Raw genomic sequence first — 19356 nt, 5'->3', positions numbered from 1 at the left:
CCTAACCAAAACCCCCGACCAAGATACTCATTTCTTCGCCGTCGTCCCGAAGCCAGTAAACCCCATGGCGGCCATCATATCATCCTCGTCATGCTCCCCCTCGATCCTCACATCCTCCCCATAGTCCGTCTTCGCCTTCAACGCCGCCTCCTTCTCCAACCTCTTCTTCTCCTCCGCCTCCTTCCTCTTCCTCCTCCTCTCCTCCCTTTCCTTCTCCTCCTCCTCCTTCCTAACCTCCAACCTCTCCTGCAAGGTGATAACCTGCTCCCTCTTCAACTCCTGCTGCCTTTGCCACAGCGCCTCAATCCTAGCATGCACCTCCTCCGCCGTCGCCTTCTTCACCTGCCCCGTCGCACCGACAGCCCGCTGGTGCTGCATGCTATTCGTGTGCTCCAGCCATTGTAGATTGTCCTTGAACGTCAAGTCACAAGCCTCGCAGTAGAAGCCAGCGCCCCGTCCTCTTTTTCCGACCCCGGCGCCGGCTGGCACCAGAGACGTCGTGCCGACCATCTTGGAGAAGTCCTGCGTGGCATTGCGCGCGACGGTGAGGGTCTCGGTACCGTCCATGGGCTTGTAGTATTTCTTGCCCGCCAGCTTGGCTTCGTACCGGGCTTTGCGCTCTTCCTTCTCGGCGGCTTCGCGGGCGGCGGCTTTGGCGGCGTACTCGTCGAGGTCGTACTTTTTGCGAAAGTCGGTGTCGCCGGCTGCTTGGCCGTAGGCGGAGCCTTTGCCTGTCATTTTGGCGGTTGATGTGACGAGCGGGTTAGAGATGGTAGATAGGTTGGTGGTAATTCTCGAGGACAAGTGTTGGTTTTGTTGAAATGGATTGTTGAAAGTTTGAACGCGCCGCGTCGTGAATTGGTTGGTTCAATGTGCACGGTTAACAGCGGACAGCCATCGACAGGGGGGGTGAGCACTGGAAAGCTTGTCTTTGGAAATTTTGGAGGGGGCAGCTTTGGCGGGGTAGGCTAATAGTATGGTACCTTTCCCCTCACCTACCCATCACCGAATTCAAGGTACCCATCAAACTCAACATCGATCAAAAAAAAAAAAAAAAACCATCTTTCCCACCTCCCCTCCCACCACCAAGGTTCTCCTCCCTTAACACCTAGAACTACACTCTCCTACAATACCCCCACAAACCACCAAAATGCTCTACCTCGTCGGCCTAGGCCTCTCAGACGAGACCGACATCACGGTCAAGGGCCTCGAGATCGTCAAGCGCGCCTCCCGCGTCTACCTCGAAGCCTACACCTCGATCCTCCTCGTCGACCAGTCCGTCCTCGAGTCCTACTACGGCCGCCCCATCTCCATCGCCGACCGCGAAATGGTCGAGTCCAACTCGGACGAGATCCTCCGCGACGCCGACAAGGAGGACGTCGCCTTTTGCGTCGTCGGCGACCCCTTTGGCGCGACTACACACACCGACCTCGTTCTGAGGGCTCGCGAGCTCGGCATCCGAGTCGGGACTGTGCCTAACGCGAGCATCATGTCTGGCATCGGCGCGGCGGGGTTGCAGCTGTACAACTTTGGGCAGACGGTGTCGATGGTGTTCTTTTTGGACAATTGGAGGCCGGCGAGCTTTTATGATCGGATCAAGGAGAATAGGCAGATTGGGCTGCATACGCTGGTGCTGCTGGATATCAAGGTTAAGGAGCAGAGCTTGGAGAATATGGCGAGGGGGAGAAAGATTTATGAGCCACCTAGGTATATGACCGTCGGGACTTGCGCCAGTCAAATGCTGGAGGTTGAGGAGGAAAAGAAGGAGGGTGTGTACGGGCCAGACAGTCTTGCTATTGGCGCTGCGAGGGTGGGAGGCAAGACGGAGAAGTTTGTTGCCGGTACACTCAAAGAGCTTTGCGATGCCGATGAGCTGCTTGGAGGGCCGCTTCACAGTTTGGTGCTGCTTGGCAGGAGGACACACGAGCTGGAACATGACTATGTCAGGGAATTTGCTGTCAACAAGGAGAATTGGGACAGGATATGGAAGGCTGATTATGAGGGAAAGCATTGAGAATGCTTCAAAAGAAGAAACAAAATCAATTTTGGCTATGCTCAAGCTTTGCTAGCTCCCCGTATGACGCCTGTTTAATGTCTTGAGATTTTGAAATGGTTCTTTCCGCCCCCGGAACCCTTCTAGTGAGTCAGTCTGAGCTTGGAAACCTCCTCTTCGCTAATCTCGCGCAGCTTGTTCACCACGGCCGTATCGCCAGTCACCACACCCTTGGCCACCTCGGTCAATCTGCCGGCAATGTTCTTGTGCGAGATGGCATAATGAGCTGTAGCCATCTTGACGCGGATGATGCCGATTCTGGGGTCATTGGCAGAGCCATCGTGGACGCCATCGCCCAAGTCGCCAACCCAGGCCTTCAGATGAGGCTTGTAGTGCTTCTTTACGAGCTCCCGATCAGTGATGATTTCGGTGGTTCCACTGACGGAAGCCCATTCGCCAGAGTTGTTGAGGAAGCCAACGTTGATGTGTGTGTCGGCGGCGAGGTCGTCGGTCTTGCCTGACTCGGTATTGGTGTGGAAGAGGAGGTCGAGTCCGCCGTTTTCCTGGAATTGAATGTTAATATCCGGTTATTGATGGGCTATATGAGCGTCAACCTACTTGACCAGCCAGGGCCATGCATCTGGAGACCAATTGATGGGTCTTGGGGTTGACCGTGGTCATCATGCAGAACTTGGAGGCATCCATGAACTTGCTGAGGTCGTCGAGCTTAGTTTGAGTGGAGACCTGGGTGTCGAGGTTGGCCTCCTTGTAGGGGTCGGGGTGCTTGACGCCCGATGTGTTGGAGAATCCTGAGGACATGATGGCGGTGCTGTAATATGATCTGGTAGGTAGGAGTGCGGTTGTTGTAGTAGTAGTAGTAGGAGTGGTCACGGTGTGAAGTGGGTAGTGTGTTGACTTTGAAGGTTTTAGGGTGGTGTTTTGTGTAAAAAGGAGAGCTCCTGACCTGGGATTACCTTTCCTATATGGCCCGTCTCAAGCCATGATGTAAGAGGACCCCGTGGACGCCAGAGACGCAGGGTGCCTGAATTGCACCGCGTCATCGAACACCCGTTCTGTGATTTTTGGGGGGAAGGCTCGGCCGTTCGAATCGGCGGAGGAATCGGAGGATGCCGCAGCACAAAGGGTCGTTGACGTCAGTCTGAGTCTCAAAGCAGCTCTGTGCGGTGAGGGGCAGCTTAGCTCCCGTGGCTCCTTGCAGCTCAGGCCTGGTAGGTGGGTTGTATATATGGTAGCTCTCCCGAATTGCTGTTTGTCGTGCAATTAGTTGTTCGGGGTATTATGATAATCGATCGGAATTGGGCATGGAATGAAATGTCAGTTGCAGACACCTACAGCTTGGGAGCCATCGTGGGATCCCGTGATCTTATGGGTACACGACGGCGTTCCGATTCAAGCATCAAACGCCAGTGACGCGTAGATGAAAACACCGGCGACACCGAAGATAGCCATTCTCACATGCTATGATATACAGCTCCGGACTGACCCTATTTCTGTGTGAATTGCCAGTCTAAAGGCAAATTGGCTCAGCGAGCGTCTTTGCACTGTTCGATATTGGCGGCACTGTTCAACTCAAATACTCTTCCGCATCATCCACAGGATCATGAGATGTTCTATATGTATCTCTCACCACATCCTGACTCATTCCAGGTTGGATTACGATACCTTACCAAAAATGGTGCCATCTGGATGTTCTTCACTTCACGATGCTCTCATCGCCCTCTTCGTGGCCACAAGGTGGCTTCCCAAAAAGGAATCCGACGGTTGATTAAAACTTAAGTGGGGCTGCACTCTTGTCTCCACATCTACAGCTCGCGACGCCCCCAGATCCCGACTGCGACTGGTCCCTCTCCACCCGAAGCTTACCGTTGTTGTCTTCCACTTTTTCATCGATGCTTCGGCGCTGCCAATCGCGATAAAATCATTCTGGTGAATCGTCTCTCTCACCCGAATCCGTTACCCGTGAGAAGCAGCTGCCAAAGTGTGGCCGTTGGTTAGGTTACCCCCTCGGCGCGAGTGGCGGGCCACCCGACCGAAATTCCTCGCACCAGCCGCAAAACTCAACGATCCACCCAAGAGGGCATCTTTCTGTCTTTTTCATTACCCGTTACCCATTACTCGCTCTTTGTCCTCCCATTCTCGACGTGAACACAGGAAACCAAACTGGACTCTGTTGCCTCAGATCCCGCTCGAGTCCCGACTGCTTGTGGCATCTGGGCCACGGCTCACCGGAGGTCCCCGGCCTTTTACCAACCGCCGCGGAACGCCCCTGAGCGCATCCCAAATTCTGAAGCTTTGCATATAACTCACACACCAAACCGCAATTCCATGATTGGGGCCCGGCGCTGAGTTTGTTCTTATCGAGCCTTCTGCACTTTTCTTCTAGGTGTGCGGGGATTTGACGTGGGACATAACTCATTCACCCAGTCATCCCACCATCACTCAGTCCTCCTCCCTCTTGAACACTTATCGCCGAACTTCACCACCTCTCCTTCGCGCATCTTCACCGTATCTTTCCGCAATAAAGTCTACCGTCGCCGTCGTCATGGACATCTTTGATACAGAAAATGTAAGCTTTGTACGATAATTCCCGCAACCTGACTGACACTCTGACTGACAATGCCCCAGTTCGTGCCGCCCTTTGAGCTGCGCGATAATGAAGAGCAGGTGGAAGCGTGGTACAACAACCCTGCGCGGCAAGAGAACAGGCGACTTGCTGAAGAAAACCTGCGTCTCAAGAAGCTTCTTCGGGAGAATGGCATCTCGTGGGACCGTCGACTGACGTTAGATCTCAACGACCCAACAGGCTCTCGCGGCACCTGGGCCGACTCAAAGACGGCGCGCCGCTCCTCCCGCAGTGGGAGGTCTGACCAGCGATTGCCAAGCCTACCGGTCGAGATCATTCTGTACATTCTTGAGTACTCACTCACAAGCAGCCAACCCATTATCGACCCACTGTCCAAGCTCAACCCCCATGTTCTCCTCCCCGAAGAGAAGAAGATGTCTAAGGCCCAGATCGCCATCAACTTTCTTGCCACGTGCAGAGCCTATCACGATGAAGGAGAGCGTTTTCTGTGGAGAAACAACACTTTTGTCTTTACCGATTGCCTTGCCCTCCAGAATTTCCGAAACCTTGGGCTCGAGCACCGCAAGCAGATAACGCACATCACGATGCGGATCACTGCTAGGTACTACGACGAAGACTTCGAACGCGAGCATAGGGCGCCCTACCCGACGTCAAACCCGACACGGAATCCCCTCCGACTTCGAGTAATCCCTCGTGTTTATGACAATACCCTTGCCCGACGAGGATTCCGCAGCTACACATGGCTTCAGGTTGTCGACTTCCTTACCGTTCTGCGACCACCCTTCGATCCTGATCATGACACCACCCAGCCGCGCCCTCGTCTGCTCCCCGCACTCGAGTCGCTGAGGATCGATTTGGTCAACTTTCCTTCCGACTTCCTCACCGCGCCCTCTCCAGTTGAGATGCACGCCTTGACAGGCCACGACCTCTCCATGAGCCTGAAGGAGCTCCAGCTAACTGGCATCCCCGAGTGTCAATGGGGTTCAGATATGGCAAGTCATCTTGTCAGGATGGTCAGAGACGACGGATTATTTCTCAAGTCGGACTCTACCTATGTCTCATCCAACAGGGTGCGGAAACAGTCGGACGGCGACTGGGAGCCCAGAGCTGTCCGGGCTTGGAAGGTCCTGGCTGAGGAGTACCTGCAGAGCAAGAAGAAGACCAACGGATCTTCTCTCCCCTTGGGCGGTGGTCACCACGGCCATCACTCGCACCACGGGACGGTCAAAATACCAGCTGTGCCCGCGGAAGAAGGGCAACCGGAGACGACGTGGCAAAACCGACGGACCCTGTGGAAGCGCGTGCCGGTGAGCAGGGATAGCGAGGAGCGAGTCTGGGCTGAGTTTGACCGCACCACTGGCACCATAATCCTCCCGGAAGAGTATGAGAATCCAGACATGGATACATACGACCCTGAGGAGCTCGTCTGCCACCATTGTCAGATGATGCACTCCCCTTATGACGACGACTATTGATGAAGGAGGAATTCTTTGGTTTCATCACTGTATTATTTTACTTTTCTGTTTCCCCTCCGATTTGGGAACGACATACGACATACTAATATTGCCTTGGTGGCTGGAGAGAAACGACTGAGTCGTGTAGGATTCGAGCAACGAGGAAGCTGGGAAGGCTCTGTACAGCTTTCATCGAGTTTAGCAAAGTGTCGGGTCACAGCAGAGGCTTACATTATATCCTGTTTTGCCTTTATGTTTTGGTGTGTGTACAGGTAGGTATGGGGTCAAACAAAGCCTATGATAAAGGGCGGTGCCTGACAAGTTTGATGTTGTTGATACCCCATAGATTGATGACTAGGTATTTGCTGGCTTGCATTTATTATGACTCAGGTGGTGTTGTACTTAGTTATTCTTTTCGTTTGCAATATATTGGGGTAGCGATGACTGCTATATCGTTAGCAAGAATGGAAACTGCTAGTGTAGCCAAGCGTGAGCCTCTGAAAGATGCCATGAAGTGGTGGGAAGTTGGACCGGCACCCTCACCACAAAATAATTGGCACACAAAAGTAGGTTAACCTATATCGCATGCTTCCACAGGTATCAATCAATAGGCCTTCCGAATATCTTCAAAGGCCTATTAACCATCTTGAAATGCCTAATGATCACCCCTATGAGGCGTTTTGTTTCTTCTAGAAAAAAAAGCAAGTTAGGTACTAACAATTCCACGTTTTGCTGATCCGCAATGACGATTATTTTAAAGGGAGGGTGACCGGGTACCGTAGCCGAGCTGGACTTTGTGCGAAGAGAAACGTGTCCCTTTTTTTTTTCTAAACAAAACCAAAAAAAAAAAAAAAAAAAAAAAAATCTTCCATCTTTTTCATTATTTCTATGGTATATTCTTGGTAAAACCATCGCACTCATCTCTCATACTTTTACATCCCCAACATAACCACCCCTCCACGCCCTCCCAACCACCTCTTCCAACCCCCTTTTCCACCCCGTTATGGTACTGGTATCATTCACAGCTGTCCCATTCCCCCCCGCAAAACCAACATACTCCCCCAAACTAGGCGGCAGATCCCCCACCCCCGTCCCCCAATTACTCTCCCCATCCCCCAGCACAAGCACCAACTCCTTCCCCTCGGTGAAAAAACTGTGATCAACCCAGTTCTTGGTGTATCTCTCCCCATCGAGCGTCGCGCTCTGGATGTATACACTCTTGTACCCCCCATCAAAATTAACATTCCTCACCCTTGCCACCTTTCCCGTTACCGGGCTGGTAATGTTGACTTGTTCGAAAAACGGCGGAGTAACAAGGTAAACGTTTTGTCCCGGGTTGGGGAAGAGGCCCATCATTGAGAGCGCGACAAACGAGCCCATTGCGCCCGAGTCGTCGTTGCCGGGGAGGCCGGAGGGGGTGGGGGAGAAGTAGGAGGGGATGTAACTGTGGGATCGGAGGGCGGAGAGGGCGGGGCGGGCGGAGTAGTGGTATTGGAAGACGGTGAGGAAGGAGGGTTCGTTGCCGATGTAGGTTATGTTTGTGTTGTGGAGGTAGTCTAGGCGGGAGGTGAAGAGGGATGGGCCGCCGAGGAGGGTCAGGAGGGTTGATTGGTCGTGGGGGACGAAGCTACTGCACTGTCAGGGAAGGGGGGCCTCAAGAGGGGAAAGGGGACGAAAAGAATACAAGTTGTACTCCCAGATGGAGCTTTCGAAGGTTTCCCTCCCGGTGTTTTGCAGGGAGCAGACGGAAAAGGTGTCGAGGTTGGAGCAATTAAGAGGGTTTTGGTAAGCCCAGGTCCCGTTGAGGTAGCGCGGTTGGAAAAACCCGGTGAAGCCTGTGTTTGTGCCGTTCCACCAGAGGGAGGTCTGGTCAGGGCGGAAGAGGTTTTTCCAGTTGCTGCTGGAGGCAAGGTACTTGTCCCTGTCGGCCGTGCGGCCTAGCCCGTGGGCGATTTGGGAGATGCAAAAGTCGTTGTAGGCGTACTCGAGGGTTCGGGAGATGCTGCGGGTCATGGTGCCGAAGCCTTTGTAGTCAAAGTCTTGGACGGGGATGTAGCCTAGAGCTTTCCAGCTGTCGAGGCCGCCACGGCCTTCGCAGCACCAGTCGTAGGGCTCGACTTCTGCGTCTTTGACTACGGCTGCGTAGCCGTCTTCCCACTGTGGATGCGTTAGTCAGTGAGACCCAATGAGAAGTGGAGGGGTAGTACATCGATGCCGTCTTTTATGCCCTTGATGAAGGCATCGGCCAGGACATTGTCTGCGTTTGATCCACCCTAGCCTCGGTTAGGTCTTTAACATTGACATAATCTTCCAGGCACTACGAACCTGGGTGTAGCCCTTGTTGAGACTCATGCGGCAGTCTGGCATCCAGCCAGTGTGCCGGTAGGTGTCTATGAGCGAGCGCACCATCTCGGCCACCGCGGCTGGATCAGTGATGATAAGAAACGGAATTTGGGAGCGGAAGAGATCCCAGATGCAATAAAACGAATCAAAGTATGGCTCACTGCTCTCCCACAACGGATTTTCCCCGGTGTAATTCTGAGGGTTGACCATGGTCCGATAGATGCCGCTGTAAAAGTTGGTCAACAGCGACCCTTCCACTCCCGCAGGCGACACCTTGATAATGCTCATTTTCTCTCTCCATTTCTCGATAGCAGCTTCTGACACCCTCTCGAAGTCATAATCTGGAATCTCCGTTTCAGCGTGTTTGCAGGCTTGTTCAGCACTGATGAAGCTGTTGGCTGTCCTGACCAAGATTGGCTCTGCCCCTGAGCTGAACCTGACAAATGCCCCCCCAGGCAATGGATATCCATTGATCGACCTGGAAATGGTCAAGTTCTTCACCTCTGTGCTGCCTCGACTGTTGACAAAGATCCCGCTGTCCAAAACATCGGCGCCTTTGAAGTCTGTGCAAAAGTGCAGCACAAAGTTGCCGCCACCGAAGCTCGGCAGGAAGCGGGCACTCCCGGTGATGCGTCCTGTCTCGGGGTCAACCGTTACGCTGCCGTTGTCCTGCCGGGAATCAGACAAGTCTGTGAGGTCCTGCAGGATGAGCGGTTGAGCCGGCTGGCCGTCTGATCCAAGCGTTGGAAAGGTAAATCTAAAGAGTGACGTGTGATGGGTTGTGGTCATGTCGGCTCTGATGCCGTTGTTCAGGGTGATGCCGAAGGTGCCGGGCTTTGCTGTCACGGTGTTATTGCCGAACCCTCCATGGGCAGCTCGGCTCTTTTTGGGGAAAACACATCGATTGATGTCACCTTCTGGACAGTTGGTGAAGGGGAACAGCGGGAAGTTTCCCAGACTTGGACTCCCGCCAGTTCCGCTGTCGTGCATGCCGCTGAAGCCAGTGACAAACGCGCCATCCAATGTGAATCCGCCTTGGTTGCTGCTGCTATTGGTATCAGCCACCGCCTTTGCCATGCCATATGGCAGCGAAGCTCCTGGAAAGACATTTCCACCGTTGCTGGCCCCAATTAGTGGATCGACGTAGGCGAGGGGATCGAAAACGGCGTCCTCCAGCGCTTCGACGACCAGGACTTGCCAGCAAAGAGCAAGAAGGGCAAGCATTGTCAGTGGAGCACCAACAAACTGAAAGGGTAGACGAAGGCCCAGAAAGCAATGAGCCACGAGGCGGGGATGACGGCCCCTTTTCTGTCCCCAAGGGGTCTCATTCCATGGAACATGCCATGGCCGATGTGTGACGGTTACCGAGGCGATTGCACTAGAAAGGGAGGGGTGCAGAGATAGCCAATTCTTGATTTGTGCTTCGATGAGGTTTCATCCGGGCCTGTTATTGCCGGCTCCTGTAGGCTGTTCAAATCCCATCTTTCCATGCTTCATCCTGATAACTTGTAGTTCATCAGCTTGATATTCGTGGATAGTAAAAAAGAGGGCATCACAAGCCATCTCGCTGAATCAAACAAACGGGCTCTGTGTTCCCACTGAAGTGATTGGCACGAGATTGAAATCAGCATGGTGAAAGAAATCCATGATGTTGAGGATGGTGGAATTATCAACAGGAACAGTGACACTGCCAGCATGATTAAAGCCCCACCTCGGGCGCTAAACTAGCGCGATATGCACGGCATCGACAGAGACATCTGCCGAACCTGCAGGGGTGTTTGTCTTTGGCTGATCACCCGTGGACCACCCACATAATATTGACTACCATCCGTGCCCTCATCTGATACTCGACAGCCATAGCATCGTCAAACCACCTCCCACAACGTAGCTGGAGACAAACAAGTGCTTCCTTCTGGTTTCAAGCCTCACTGCCTATTTACGTCGAAAAGCAGCAGTTATACCACAGGCCCCAACTATTCCCACCATATTATCTGCCCACCAGTCCGATCCGATGCAGGCTCCCGCGCAATATCGTCTGCTGTCCTCGTGCCCCACAACCAGTTTGACAACGTCTCCCATCACACAGACCACGGTTTGTGTGTCGTTGAACTCTTCAGTACCAAATGTCTGTTGGTATCCGCCAATGTGACGCAGCATACTTCAACAACTGGGATACCCAACCTCCCAGATATTTCCGATAGGTGATTGGGTCTCAATGGGCATGCGCTTCGTTCAGATGGCTCCTCAACAGAACATTTGCAAAAACTAGCTCAATTTCGAGGCCCAAGTCTAGCATATAGCTTCACACGTCTCTAAAAGACGTTGATGTTCATGTCACCCAAACCTTTAGACGATCCCGATCTCTCCTAGCTGAACAAGATCCAAGTGGAATTCTGGAAGACCTCTAATCCTTTGGGAAAGGTCGCTATCGTTTGCTATGACCCGCAGCTCTGTCTGCTGAAACGGCCTGCTTCGGATAGTTTCTCCACTTGATCGTTCCTTGTGGCTAACCAGATGCCAACAGAGTTCGCTGGTTCGTTCTTTGCAAGGAAACCGGCATGGCACCATTGGATTAACGGTCGAGTCATTGCTGCCCAAGAACGATGACCCCTGATAAGTTCAACCTGCCCCTGCGGCCCTCTGTCAACCAGATCTCTGTATTCATTTTTCAGTTGTAGTCTTACTGACTGCTTTCCAGTCAACCTGGAAATTCTCGGTATTTTTGGCGCCAATGCTTTCATTAAAGAGGGACACGCTTGACTCTCTATCGACACTGAGCGATGGCCAAAGCCTGCGCGGCAGTGGCCGCTCGATGTTGCCCTGCCCAAACGATCCACGATCAAGTGTCACCAATGCAACTGCTTTGTCACCACCGCCGGCCTCCAAACCCCCCCAGCCACAGTCGACTAGCCACGTCCCTTCACGACTGCGCAGCGATTCGGGATTATCTCTGCACACGAATCAAGCAGCATTCAGGCAGTACACCGACTACGGTTCAGATGGCTCGGTACGGTCAATTTCTAGTCGTACCCAAGCGGGCAGTCCCACTGAGGGTGGGAGCGTCGACGATGCACCGATTGGACCTAAATCTAGCATATTTCTTAAGGACTCCATTCTCCAAGCCAAACTGCTTCCCAACTTCTTTGACCCTGCCGTCATCAAACTCGCCTTCTCTAACCCAACAACCGGTCACAAGCTCTGCCGATATGCTGCCAGAAAGGGTGGACCTTCAGCAAGTTACATGGACTTTTTGATCAGAGTGGATGAGTACTTCCGGGCGTTTGGGAACATGACTACTCTGATCAGTCAGATCACGACAGATTTCACTGGTGTGGTGGCATCCACACCCATTGAGCTACCACAGGACATAGCCAACAGGTTGAAAAACAACACCAAACACTGCGCGCGAACAGCATTGCCGTCGCTGGAACGGCTTTACAGAGAGGCGAAGGCTGCAGTGGAGGAACGATTGGCCGAGACACTCTACCCGGAGTTTGTCAAGTACCAACTATCCGAATGTATGAGGACTTCGCTGTCTACTAGCCAGTCTTCGGCTGGGGGCTTTCTGTCGACATGCCCGGGTCTAGGAGACGCCTTTTGCTTGACAACCCCACTCGAGCCCGACAACCCCATCATCTGTGCCTCGGATGCACTTTTGCGAATGTCTGGATATGGGCGCAAGGAGATCATGAACAAGAACTGCAGATTCTTCCAGGGCATATGTACCGACCCCGAGGCCACACGGCGTCTAAGCGAGGCTATCTCAACTGGGCACGAAGCGTCCGAACTCCTCATTAACTACCGCAAGGATGGGACCCCCTTTTGGAACCTGTTATTTGTGTGTCCGTTGTTTGAGGGAGGAACGATTCGGTACTTTCTCGGTGCCCAAATCAATGTGTCTGAGAGCATGGGGTCGGACTACAAGGATATCTTGCGTATCCTGAACTTTGGCCCCCCTGGAGAACAGCAACACCAGCAAGCCCAGCAGCTGTCCGGGAAAGGCCCACGACCAGCCGAGAAACCGGTTTGGAGGAATCCCATCAATGCTGATGCTGAACGTCCCCTGAGCTCAGCCAGCACCTACCAAAAGGCAGCCCTTCGCAATCGCTTTTTCAAGAGGTTTTCCCGGAAGGGCAGCACTATTCGGGCCAGGATTCCAACTTGGCCGAGCACTCCTCGGGCAGACAGTCCCTCGAATGGGGTTTGCGGGTTGTCAAAGAAGGCTATCCTGCCACCCATATCTTGGAAGGCCGAAGCCCCGCAAGAAGAGTACAGCACTCCTTACTCGCGGTTCTTCGTGTTGAAGTACATCCCATCTTTGCCCTCAAGCAGCACCGCCGCAAGCACCAGCACAATGCAGCCCACGCGGCCAAACTATCATTGTGGCTCATCGACAAGCAGCGGTGTTGCTGCTCAGCTAACAATCTCCTTCTCTTCCCACTTTGCCCTGTCGATGCTGGGTCTTCATGAGCCGAACGATGCCAAATTGGTCAGTGGACGGGATATCTTCGCAGTGTTGACACCAAACGCCGCCACGATGAGCTCGATCAGCAACAAGCAAGTGCGGTCCACAGTGTGCTCGGCCATTGCAGCCGGCGAATCTGTCAGCCTAGACATAACGACAAGCACAGCTTCGCCACCTCCGTCGCAGCGATCAACGTCGCCTGTCAAGAAGGTCTACACAAGGGGAATCAGTGTCGCCAAAGGCGGGGACAACCAGCCCTCCAGACTGAGCGACACGTTGGACAGAGGAGCCGACTTTCTGAGCTCGGTCTTTTCACACAATGGGGCGGGATTAGGAGGGAAGAATGCCACAAGGAAGGTGGTGAGCCACTGGACACCACTGAAGAATGGCAACGGCGAGGTAGAGTTTGTGGTTGTCGTTTTGACTGCCGCCTCTTGATTGTGTGCTCTCTCGCATCGGCAGGCGTTGGGGATATTGTTGGCATGATGTTGATGTGTATGATGCGGTACGATATGGCTTGATGACTTGATACGCTGCAATGGACAATGACTATACGCAAAATCGACAGAACGATGGATGCTAGACGCCGTCTGGAGACGACTGCATAGATGCATGGTTTATGATCTTTCCTCTACATAAAACTACGCTCCTTCCGGCTGCATAGAAACAGCAAATTGGTATACCCACACATGTCTACATTCTACACACGGAGCTATGCCTGATCCATAAAGCTCCTTACCAACTAAAACTCCTTTGTCTCTCCTATCTTGCACACCCCAAATACACCCTCTTCCTGTATCCCACTCCTCTTCAACGCATCCTTCAGCAATCTCGGCGGCTCCTCCACCTCCTCGCTCGTCAGCACCCACGTGCCCCAATGTATCCCCATCGCCTTCTTGCACTTCGTGTCCTTGAAGATCTCCACCGCATCATACGGATTCGCATGCATCCAGCTAAACAACCACCTTGGATGATACGCCCCAATGGGTATCAATCCCAGATCAAACGGGCCCATCCTCTCCCCGATCTGCTTAAACTGCGGGCACTTCGGCAGGCTCTCATACTCTGGCCCGTAATCCGCTGCCGGATCCTTCCATTGAGTAACCGGCAACTGCGGCACCCTCCTATATCCTGTATCACCCCCAAACCAAACACTCTTCCCCCCGGATTTAACCCCCCAGCTCGCCCAGAGAGTCTTGTCATGATCAAGCCCATTCCTCCCGCTCGAATGCTGACACGGCAGACAGGTAATCTCCGCCTCCATCCCCCCCTGTCCCTTCCCCCCCTCCGGAGTCAAACTCATCTTCACCCCTTCCCACCAATCCATCTCCACCACCTTTTCCACCCCACTAGCCTTGAACCACTTCTCCAACCCCAACCCGACGAAAAACCAGGCGTTGGGATGGTGGGTTTGGATGTCTTTGATAGAAGAATAACTCAAATGGTCATAATGACTGTGCGAGATCACCACCGCGTCGACAATGGGTAGATCCCCTAGTTTACACGGTGGAGGTGTGTAACGCTTCGGCCCGAACCACTGCACGGGAGCACAGCGGTCTTCAAAGACAGGGTCGAAGAGAACCCTCAGACCGGAGGGGAACTCAACGTAGTAGCATGCGTGACCGAGCCAGGTTGCTCGGAGGGAGGTGTTTTCCCTTGTGGGGGAGAATGATGGGGGGCAGGAGGGGATGTTGGCTGCTGAGGTGTCGGGTGTGGGGAGGTTTCCTTGGAGTTTGGCGCTACGTTGCTTTGTGAGTGAATGGTGGTGAATAATCACGGGAGGGTAGTAAAACTCACGTCAAGATTGCCCGTAAGGTCTGGAACATCGTCGGCTTTGGATCCCCCGCCGAGGGGTACGGATTCCGAAACTTGACATGTCTCCCGCCCGCATCTTTAACATGATGAGGATTTGAAGCTGCGTCGTCGGGGAGGTTGCCTGCCCTGACTGGTTTCGTCACCGAACTCTCGTACACGACCGCACCCGCAGCGGTAGCCATCGTGGCAGCAGCGGCAACAGCAGTTGAGACAGGAACAATAGCTGCTCTTCTCGTGGCAGAGGCCGAATAATACCCAACCAACCTCGGCCGGGCAGGGTTACACGTGAAAAATGCTCTCTTCGACAGCGAGGATGTAAACCGATTGACAAGATACCGACCCAGAATCCGTTCCACACCCATCATGAACACACCTCGAACAGCCAAGGTGAAGAAGCGGGGTGTGGTTTTATGCTTAAGCAGCTGCCAACTCGAACCCGGCCAAGCTCAAAGAAGGCAAGGGTGTCTGTCAGGCCGCGTCGCTGTTTCCGGGGCTTATCGGACTTAAGCCAAATCTCACTCGTCAACTGTCAATTCAACTTAAACAACCGACCGCACATCCCGAACCGACCATACAGAATCTCGAAAAAACGCCAGCTGAGGCAGGTCAGCATTGTGTGTTGGTCGCCAGACGGCCGTTAATTGCGCCGACGGCGAAGGAAGCAGAGCTCGCTGGGGGTCGGCCCGGAGGTTGGAAGGTGTCCGATGCCGAGGGGAGGGTTAGGGTTGTGTTTTGCCCCTGAATTTGTCACTGGTGATAATTGGTCCGTGCCCGAGATTCTGGAAGGGTTCCCGATTTTGCAGGATCGCGGTTGACGCGTTCTATCAAACGACAGGACCCGCACCGTTGAGCTGCAAAGTTGGGATGGCTTCTTAAACATGGGTTTCACAAGCCTCAAGAGTTGCCAATGCCCTCAGATTGCATGTGACTTCGCTCTCAAGCCTGCTGCCCGGCTGGTTCCTTCGCGATCAGGGGTTGCAACAAACGCTCACACTTACATCACTTCCGCACAGCGACGAGGCCTTCAAAACTAACAATGTTATTTCCTCATATCACTCTCACGAATATACCAGAGGACGCTATAAAGCCAAGCAACTAACGTGTCCCTGCACAAAAGAAAACTAGGTCCATAACCTCTATCCCCAAACTCAATGTGCAAGGTCATTCCAAAATCTAACTCGAAACCAGATCCCCTCTCTCATGCTCCCTCCATTGATCAAATCCAGCAGCGGTCTAAGGAGCTAGGCGAAAGGGCATAGCCATCGGAGGCGCGCAGCCGTTCATAGGCGCCTGGACAGGTCCGCCAGGGCCAACAAATGTGCCAATGGGGTAAAAGGACGTGATCTGGATCGGGATGCCCGTGTTGGGCCCGACGGGAGAAGTGTAAACAAAGGACTGAGCGGCCATGGAGACAGGTCCGGCACCCATGCTGCTGGAGATACAAGTTAACTTTCGAATATTTTGTTTTTGTCAACATGGGAGCGGTTCTTACTACCCCATCATTGGCATCGTCATGGCAGCTGGGGTCATGGGCCACATGTTGTTGGCAAAGTTGGCTCCAGCAGCGGCTCCCGCTCCGGCGGCAGCACCCGCGAAAGCCCCGGCAGCTGAGGCTCCGGCATAGCTGGAAAGTAGAAGAAGTAAGTTAGAGCGGTAATTTTCTTGTCTTCATGCGGCCAAGGAGGAAGCCAGAGATATGAAATACTTGCTTCATGGCGCCGAACATGTTGTAAAACGCATACCCATGACAGCACATCTGAGGCTGAAGCTGGACGGGCATCACGTACGAGGGGTGGCAACCATACGGGCAGGGCATAGTGATGGTTTGTGGTCTTTGGTGTTGAAAATGAATTGAGATGTGGTCGAGATGCTGAACCGCGAGTTGAATCGCGGGGAATGGTGGTATTGTAAAGTGTATGAAGTTTGTAATGTGTGGTGGAGAGAGGAAAAAGGGCAGAAGCTGCTGCAGCTTTAGTTGAGAGCTGCCGAGTGGTCACGGGAGATTGTCCTCAGGCATGTGAAGGGAGAAGGCCGGTAGTTTACATTGTCCGTCGTCATGTAATCTCATTGTGGTGGGCTGATTCGGTGTGCTGACCTGTTTGTCACGGCCAGAGATGGGATGAAGAGTCACCCAGGCTGCAATTCAAGGTATTTCTAGCCGGCTGCCATATCCATTGTTGACGTTGGGAAAGAACGAACGACAGTGACGTGGGGGAGGAAACGATGAAGAGCCCTTTCCTAGATGATGTTGCTCCCTTGAAGGCGTCATATCGCCCGACCAAATGTAAGCTGGTTGTTGTTGTCTACCTGGTATATTGAATACTACTAGCATCTCTCACAACCTGAGCACCATCACAAATTGCCCAAGGTCACATCACACCAAAACTCGATCCTCAACCCCGTCAACTCTTCAAGGTCAAGGTCCTTCACCTCAAGGCCACCTGGTGCAATACAAACCTCCCACTCGGTCAGCGGTGTTTGAAGCGTGCAGTCCCTCTGTTGACTGTATTCTCCGTCGCAGACAATCGACCCATCTAGAGGAACGTACTCAAATAGCAGAGCACGGGCATCTCCCACGAAATTTGACACCCTGTCTGTCCGGGCGCCAGGCAACGCGATATCGGAAAAGCGGCCTGGTGTCTTGAGATACAACCTCAAGGTGTCCATCCCCGCGGGTGGGCAAACCGTCTTCACACCATCAAGATAGCATCGAACGCGACTGACACGGATGCGGCTGAAGCCGTTGAAGATGTTTTGATCTGGGCGAAGCGAGACCGTAACTGATTGCCCGGCACCCAATTGCGCTCGCAAATCCGTTGCGTCCGTAGCATTTCCAAGTGTGCGAATTACAAAACGGCGGTTCTGGATCTGGGCGCGTGATCCAAAGGCGGCAACGCTGCCCTGGAGTTTGGCAGCAGCGTCCAGGAAATCGACAACTGGCTGAACAGGCGAGAAAGTGATGGGGGAGTAAGGTGTGAGGGCATGGAACATGTAGGCCTCAGAATATGACTGGAAGTCTAGAAAAATCAAAGAGCGAATCGACAAGAGACGGTCAAACATGGCACGCCGCAAGATGTCGAGCACGGCGTCTTGCTGCATCAGGGTCGTAGTAGAGAGAGTGAGGCGGGCCTGGTCGCGGCGCTGCAGCTTGACGAGCACGACAGCAAGATCATCACCACGCCTGCACAGGTATTCCTGTGTTTGCAGATAGGTCTTGCCATTGACAGCCAATTTGCGGAGGGAGAGAAAGTATTTTCGCTTCCCGTCACAGTCGACACTCGCAATGGCTTTCTCCATGTCATCGACCTGCTCACGAAAAATGTCCCACAGGGCGGTCGCGTTGAACACATCTATGTCCATATCAGGACGCTGCATTGCAGTCTCGTCGCGATGTTTCTTTGCTGCCTCAAGAGTCGCTACAACTCCGGCCACCTCACCAGCCAGCTTCGTCAAAGACTCAATCACAGACTTGATCTCCTCGTAAAGCTGCTTTAGCTTTTTAAAGATCTCAGTTAGCGTCTTGATTACTCCCACGCCTGAATTTATGGCGGCGCCAATTGAGGAAGCTGCAAGACCTCCTGTAGCGACTGTCGCGGCCACCGCACCGGAAACGTCTACGACGGCCTTGCATACGCCCACCACGGCTTCTTGCTCATTTTTCTTGCTCCATGCATCGATACCAGCGTTCAAACTTTTCTGGGCCTTGTCGAGAGACTTTTCGTTCTCCAGGAAACGCCTTTGGGCCACATTGTTGGCGTTCACCGCCGCTTCGTACCCCTTTTGAGCCAAAGCCTCGAGAAACTGGTATTCGGTAATGGCATCCTCGCTGCGTGCGAACATGTTGGTTGTCAGAGCTGCGAAGGTACCTGTGGTGGTGTCCTGAGCCGCGAAGCTTCGGAACGCATCCTCGAAAGCCTTCGCCGCGATGAGTCGAGACTTCAACACTTGCTTGCTGGCGTAGATGTTGACGGACGGCACATTAAAGATGTTGCGGGTATTCGAAAGAATAAGGGTATTGCGTAACGACGAGGCTTGAATGTTGAGACTAACTGTAGTCGGCGATGCGCTAAGGTTACACACCCAGTTGAGAATCTCGAGTGAAAGCTGACGATCTGTATGGAGGATCGAAGCAGCAACGAGAAACTGAAAGTGAACAAGTCATGGGAGATTGTCGTTGATATAAGATTCGGCTTCAACCGTTCCATCGGGTCTCAAACGGTCCAGGTAGTCTGCTGTAGATATGTCGAGCATCGAGGGTTCAAATTGTTCCGTGTAGAAGTCTTCTCCCGTCCAGACCACTTCGCTGCCCCATTTATCCCGGTCTATAGAAAGCGACTTGGATCTGGAGGATCCATCGGTCGAAATGAAGTTGACACCAAAGCTAGCAGGCAACGAATATGTGAAGATATCGAGAATAGAAGTGGTCGAGAGACTCATTTTAAGGGCATTTTTAGCATCGCCGAGGCACTGTAACTTGCAGGCAAAATTGCGAAGGTCTAGATCGTTGGCTAGGTCGTCATGAGCGACGACAACATTTTCGGGTATCTCTAGCGTGTCACAGTACATCCAGACTGTCACTTCCAGGGAAATCCGATACAGATTTCGGATGACATACTGCCAAAAACTGAGGAAGATTTCTCTCCCTATCTTCTACATTCACACCCCTCAGTCTTTCCAATAA

General features: G+C 53.1%; 9 protein-coding genes across 9 annotated transcripts; 3 read left to right on the top strand and 6 right to left on the bottom strand.

Annotated features, from left to right (window-relative positions):
• Positions 1 to 27: 27 nt before the first annotated feature.
• Positions 28 to 861, bottom strand: SNU23 (U4/U6.U5 snRNP associated protein; the record flags this gene model as incomplete). Its single annotated transcript, XM_062892607.1, has 2 exons — positions 262 to 861; positions 28 to 153 (listed from the first exon to the last, which is right to left on the bottom strand). Exons 1-2 carry the CDS (start codon positions 736 to 738, stop codon positions 28 to 30), a joined length of 603 nt encoding a protein of 200 aa, XP_062741204.1. The 5' UTR covers positions 739 to 861.
• A 289-nt stretch (positions 862 to 1150) lies between these two features.
• On the top strand, positions 1151 to 2014 carry DPH5 (diphthine synthase; the record flags this gene model as incomplete). The annotated part of the gene is made up of 1 exon (XM_062892606.1): positions 1151 to 2014. The coding sequence occupies one exon, from the start codon at positions 1151 to 1153 to the stop codon at positions 2012 to 2014; it is 864 nt and encodes a 287-aa protein (XP_062741203.1).
• BLI3 (BLI-3 blue-light-inducible Bli-3 protein) lies at positions 2011 to 3567 on the bottom strand. The gene is made up of 2 exons (XM_062892605.1): positions 2612 to 3567; positions 2011 to 2556 (listed from the first exon to the last, which is right to left on the bottom strand). The coding sequence occupies exons 1-2, from the start codon at positions 2810 to 2812 to the stop codon at positions 2137 to 2139; spliced, it is 621 nt and encodes a 206-aa protein (XP_062741202.1). The 5' UTR covers positions 2813 to 3567; the 3' UTR covers positions 2011 to 2136.
• QC762_609270 (uncharacterized protein) lies at positions 3190 to 6521 on the top strand. The gene is made up of 2 exons (XM_062892604.1): positions 3190 to 4580; positions 4640 to 6521. Exons 1-2 carry the CDS (start codon positions 4557 to 4559, stop codon positions 6071 to 6073), a joined length of 1458 nt encoding a protein of 485 aa, XP_062741201.1. The 5' UTR covers positions 3190 to 4556; the 3' UTR covers positions 6074 to 6521.
• A 455-nt stretch (positions 6522 to 6976) lies between these two features.
• QC762_609260 (uncharacterized protein) lies at positions 6977 to 10050 on the bottom strand (the record flags this gene model as incomplete). Its single annotated transcript, XM_062892603.1, has 4 exons — positions 8378 to 10050; positions 8260 to 8325; positions 7737 to 8209; positions 6977 to 7682 (listed from the first exon to the last, which is right to left on the bottom strand). Exons 1-4 carry the CDS (start codon positions 9617 to 9619, stop codon positions 6977 to 6979), a joined length of 2487 nt encoding a protein of 828 aa, XP_062741200.1. The 5' UTR covers positions 9620 to 10050.
• A 1076-nt stretch (positions 10051 to 11126) lies between these two features.
• On the top strand, positions 11127 to 13298 carry QC762_609250 (uncharacterized protein; the record flags this gene model as incomplete). The annotated part of the gene is made up of 1 exon (XM_062892602.1): positions 11127 to 13298. One exon carries the CDS (start codon positions 11127 to 11129, stop codon positions 13296 to 13298), a length of 2172 nt encoding a protein of 723 aa, XP_062741199.1.
• QC762_609240 (uncharacterized protein) lies at positions 12354 to 15358 on the bottom strand. Its single transcript, XM_062892601.1, has 2 exons — positions 14658 to 15358; positions 12354 to 14599 (listed from the first exon to the last, which is right to left on the bottom strand). The coding sequence occupies exons 1-2, from the start codon at positions 15038 to 15040 to the stop codon at positions 13603 to 13605; spliced, it is 1380 nt and encodes a 459-aa protein (XP_062741198.1). The 5' UTR covers positions 15041 to 15358; the 3' UTR covers positions 12354 to 13602.
• A 550-nt stretch (positions 15359 to 15908) lies between these two features.
• QC762_609230 (uncharacterized protein) lies at positions 15909 to 16491 on the bottom strand (the record flags this gene model as incomplete). The annotated part of the gene is made up of 3 exons (XM_062892600.1): positions 15909 to 16107; positions 16168 to 16287; positions 16385 to 16491. 3 exons carry the CDS (start codon positions 16489 to 16491, stop codon positions 15909 to 15911), a joined length of 426 nt encoding a protein of 141 aa, XP_062741197.1.
• Positions 16492 to 17027: 536 nt separating this feature from the next.
• QC762_609220 (uncharacterized protein) lies at positions 17028 to 19112 on the bottom strand (the record flags this gene model as incomplete). Its single annotated transcript, XM_062892599.1, has 2 exons — positions 17028 to 18787; positions 18893 to 19112. 2 exons carry the CDS (start codon positions 19110 to 19112, stop codon positions 17028 to 17030), a joined length of 1980 nt encoding a protein of 659 aa, XP_062741196.1.
• Between the last annotated feature and the right edge of the window lie 244 nt (positions 19113 to 19356).

Source organism: Podospora pseudocomata, chromosome 6 (assembly GCF_035222375.1).
Source record: "Podospora pseudocomata strain CBS 415.72m chromosome 6, whole genome shotgun sequence".
NCBI lineage: Eukaryota > Fungi > Ascomycota > Sordariomycetes > Sordariales > Podosporaceae > Podospora > Podospora pseudocomata.
This window is presented reverse-complemented; position numbering and strand designations above follow the sequence as displayed.

Coding starts and splice junctions, on each gene's coding strand:
- BLI3 (XM_062892605.1), bottom strand. CDS start 2,812: ATGTCCTCAGGATTCTCCAACACATCGGGCGTCAAGCACCCCGACCCC. Junction 2,557..2,611: donor GCATGGCCCTGGCTGGTCAA/GTAGGTTGACGC, acceptor ATTCAATTCCAG/GAAAACGGCGGACTCGACCT.
- QC762_609270 (XM_062892604.1), top strand. CDS start 4,557: ATGGACATCTTTGATACAGAAAAT. Junction 4,581..4,639: donor ACATCTTTGATACAGAAAAT/GTAAGCTTTGTA, acceptor ACAATGCCCCAG/TTCGTGCCGCCCTTTGAGCT.
- QC762_609240 (XM_062892601.1), bottom strand. CDS start 15,040: ATGATGGGTGTGGAACGGATTCTGGGTCGGTATCTTGTCAATCGGTTT. Junction 14,600..14,657: donor ACCTTACGGGCAATCTTGAC/GTGAGTTTTACT, acceptor AAAGCAACGTAG/CGCCAAACTCCAAGGAAACC.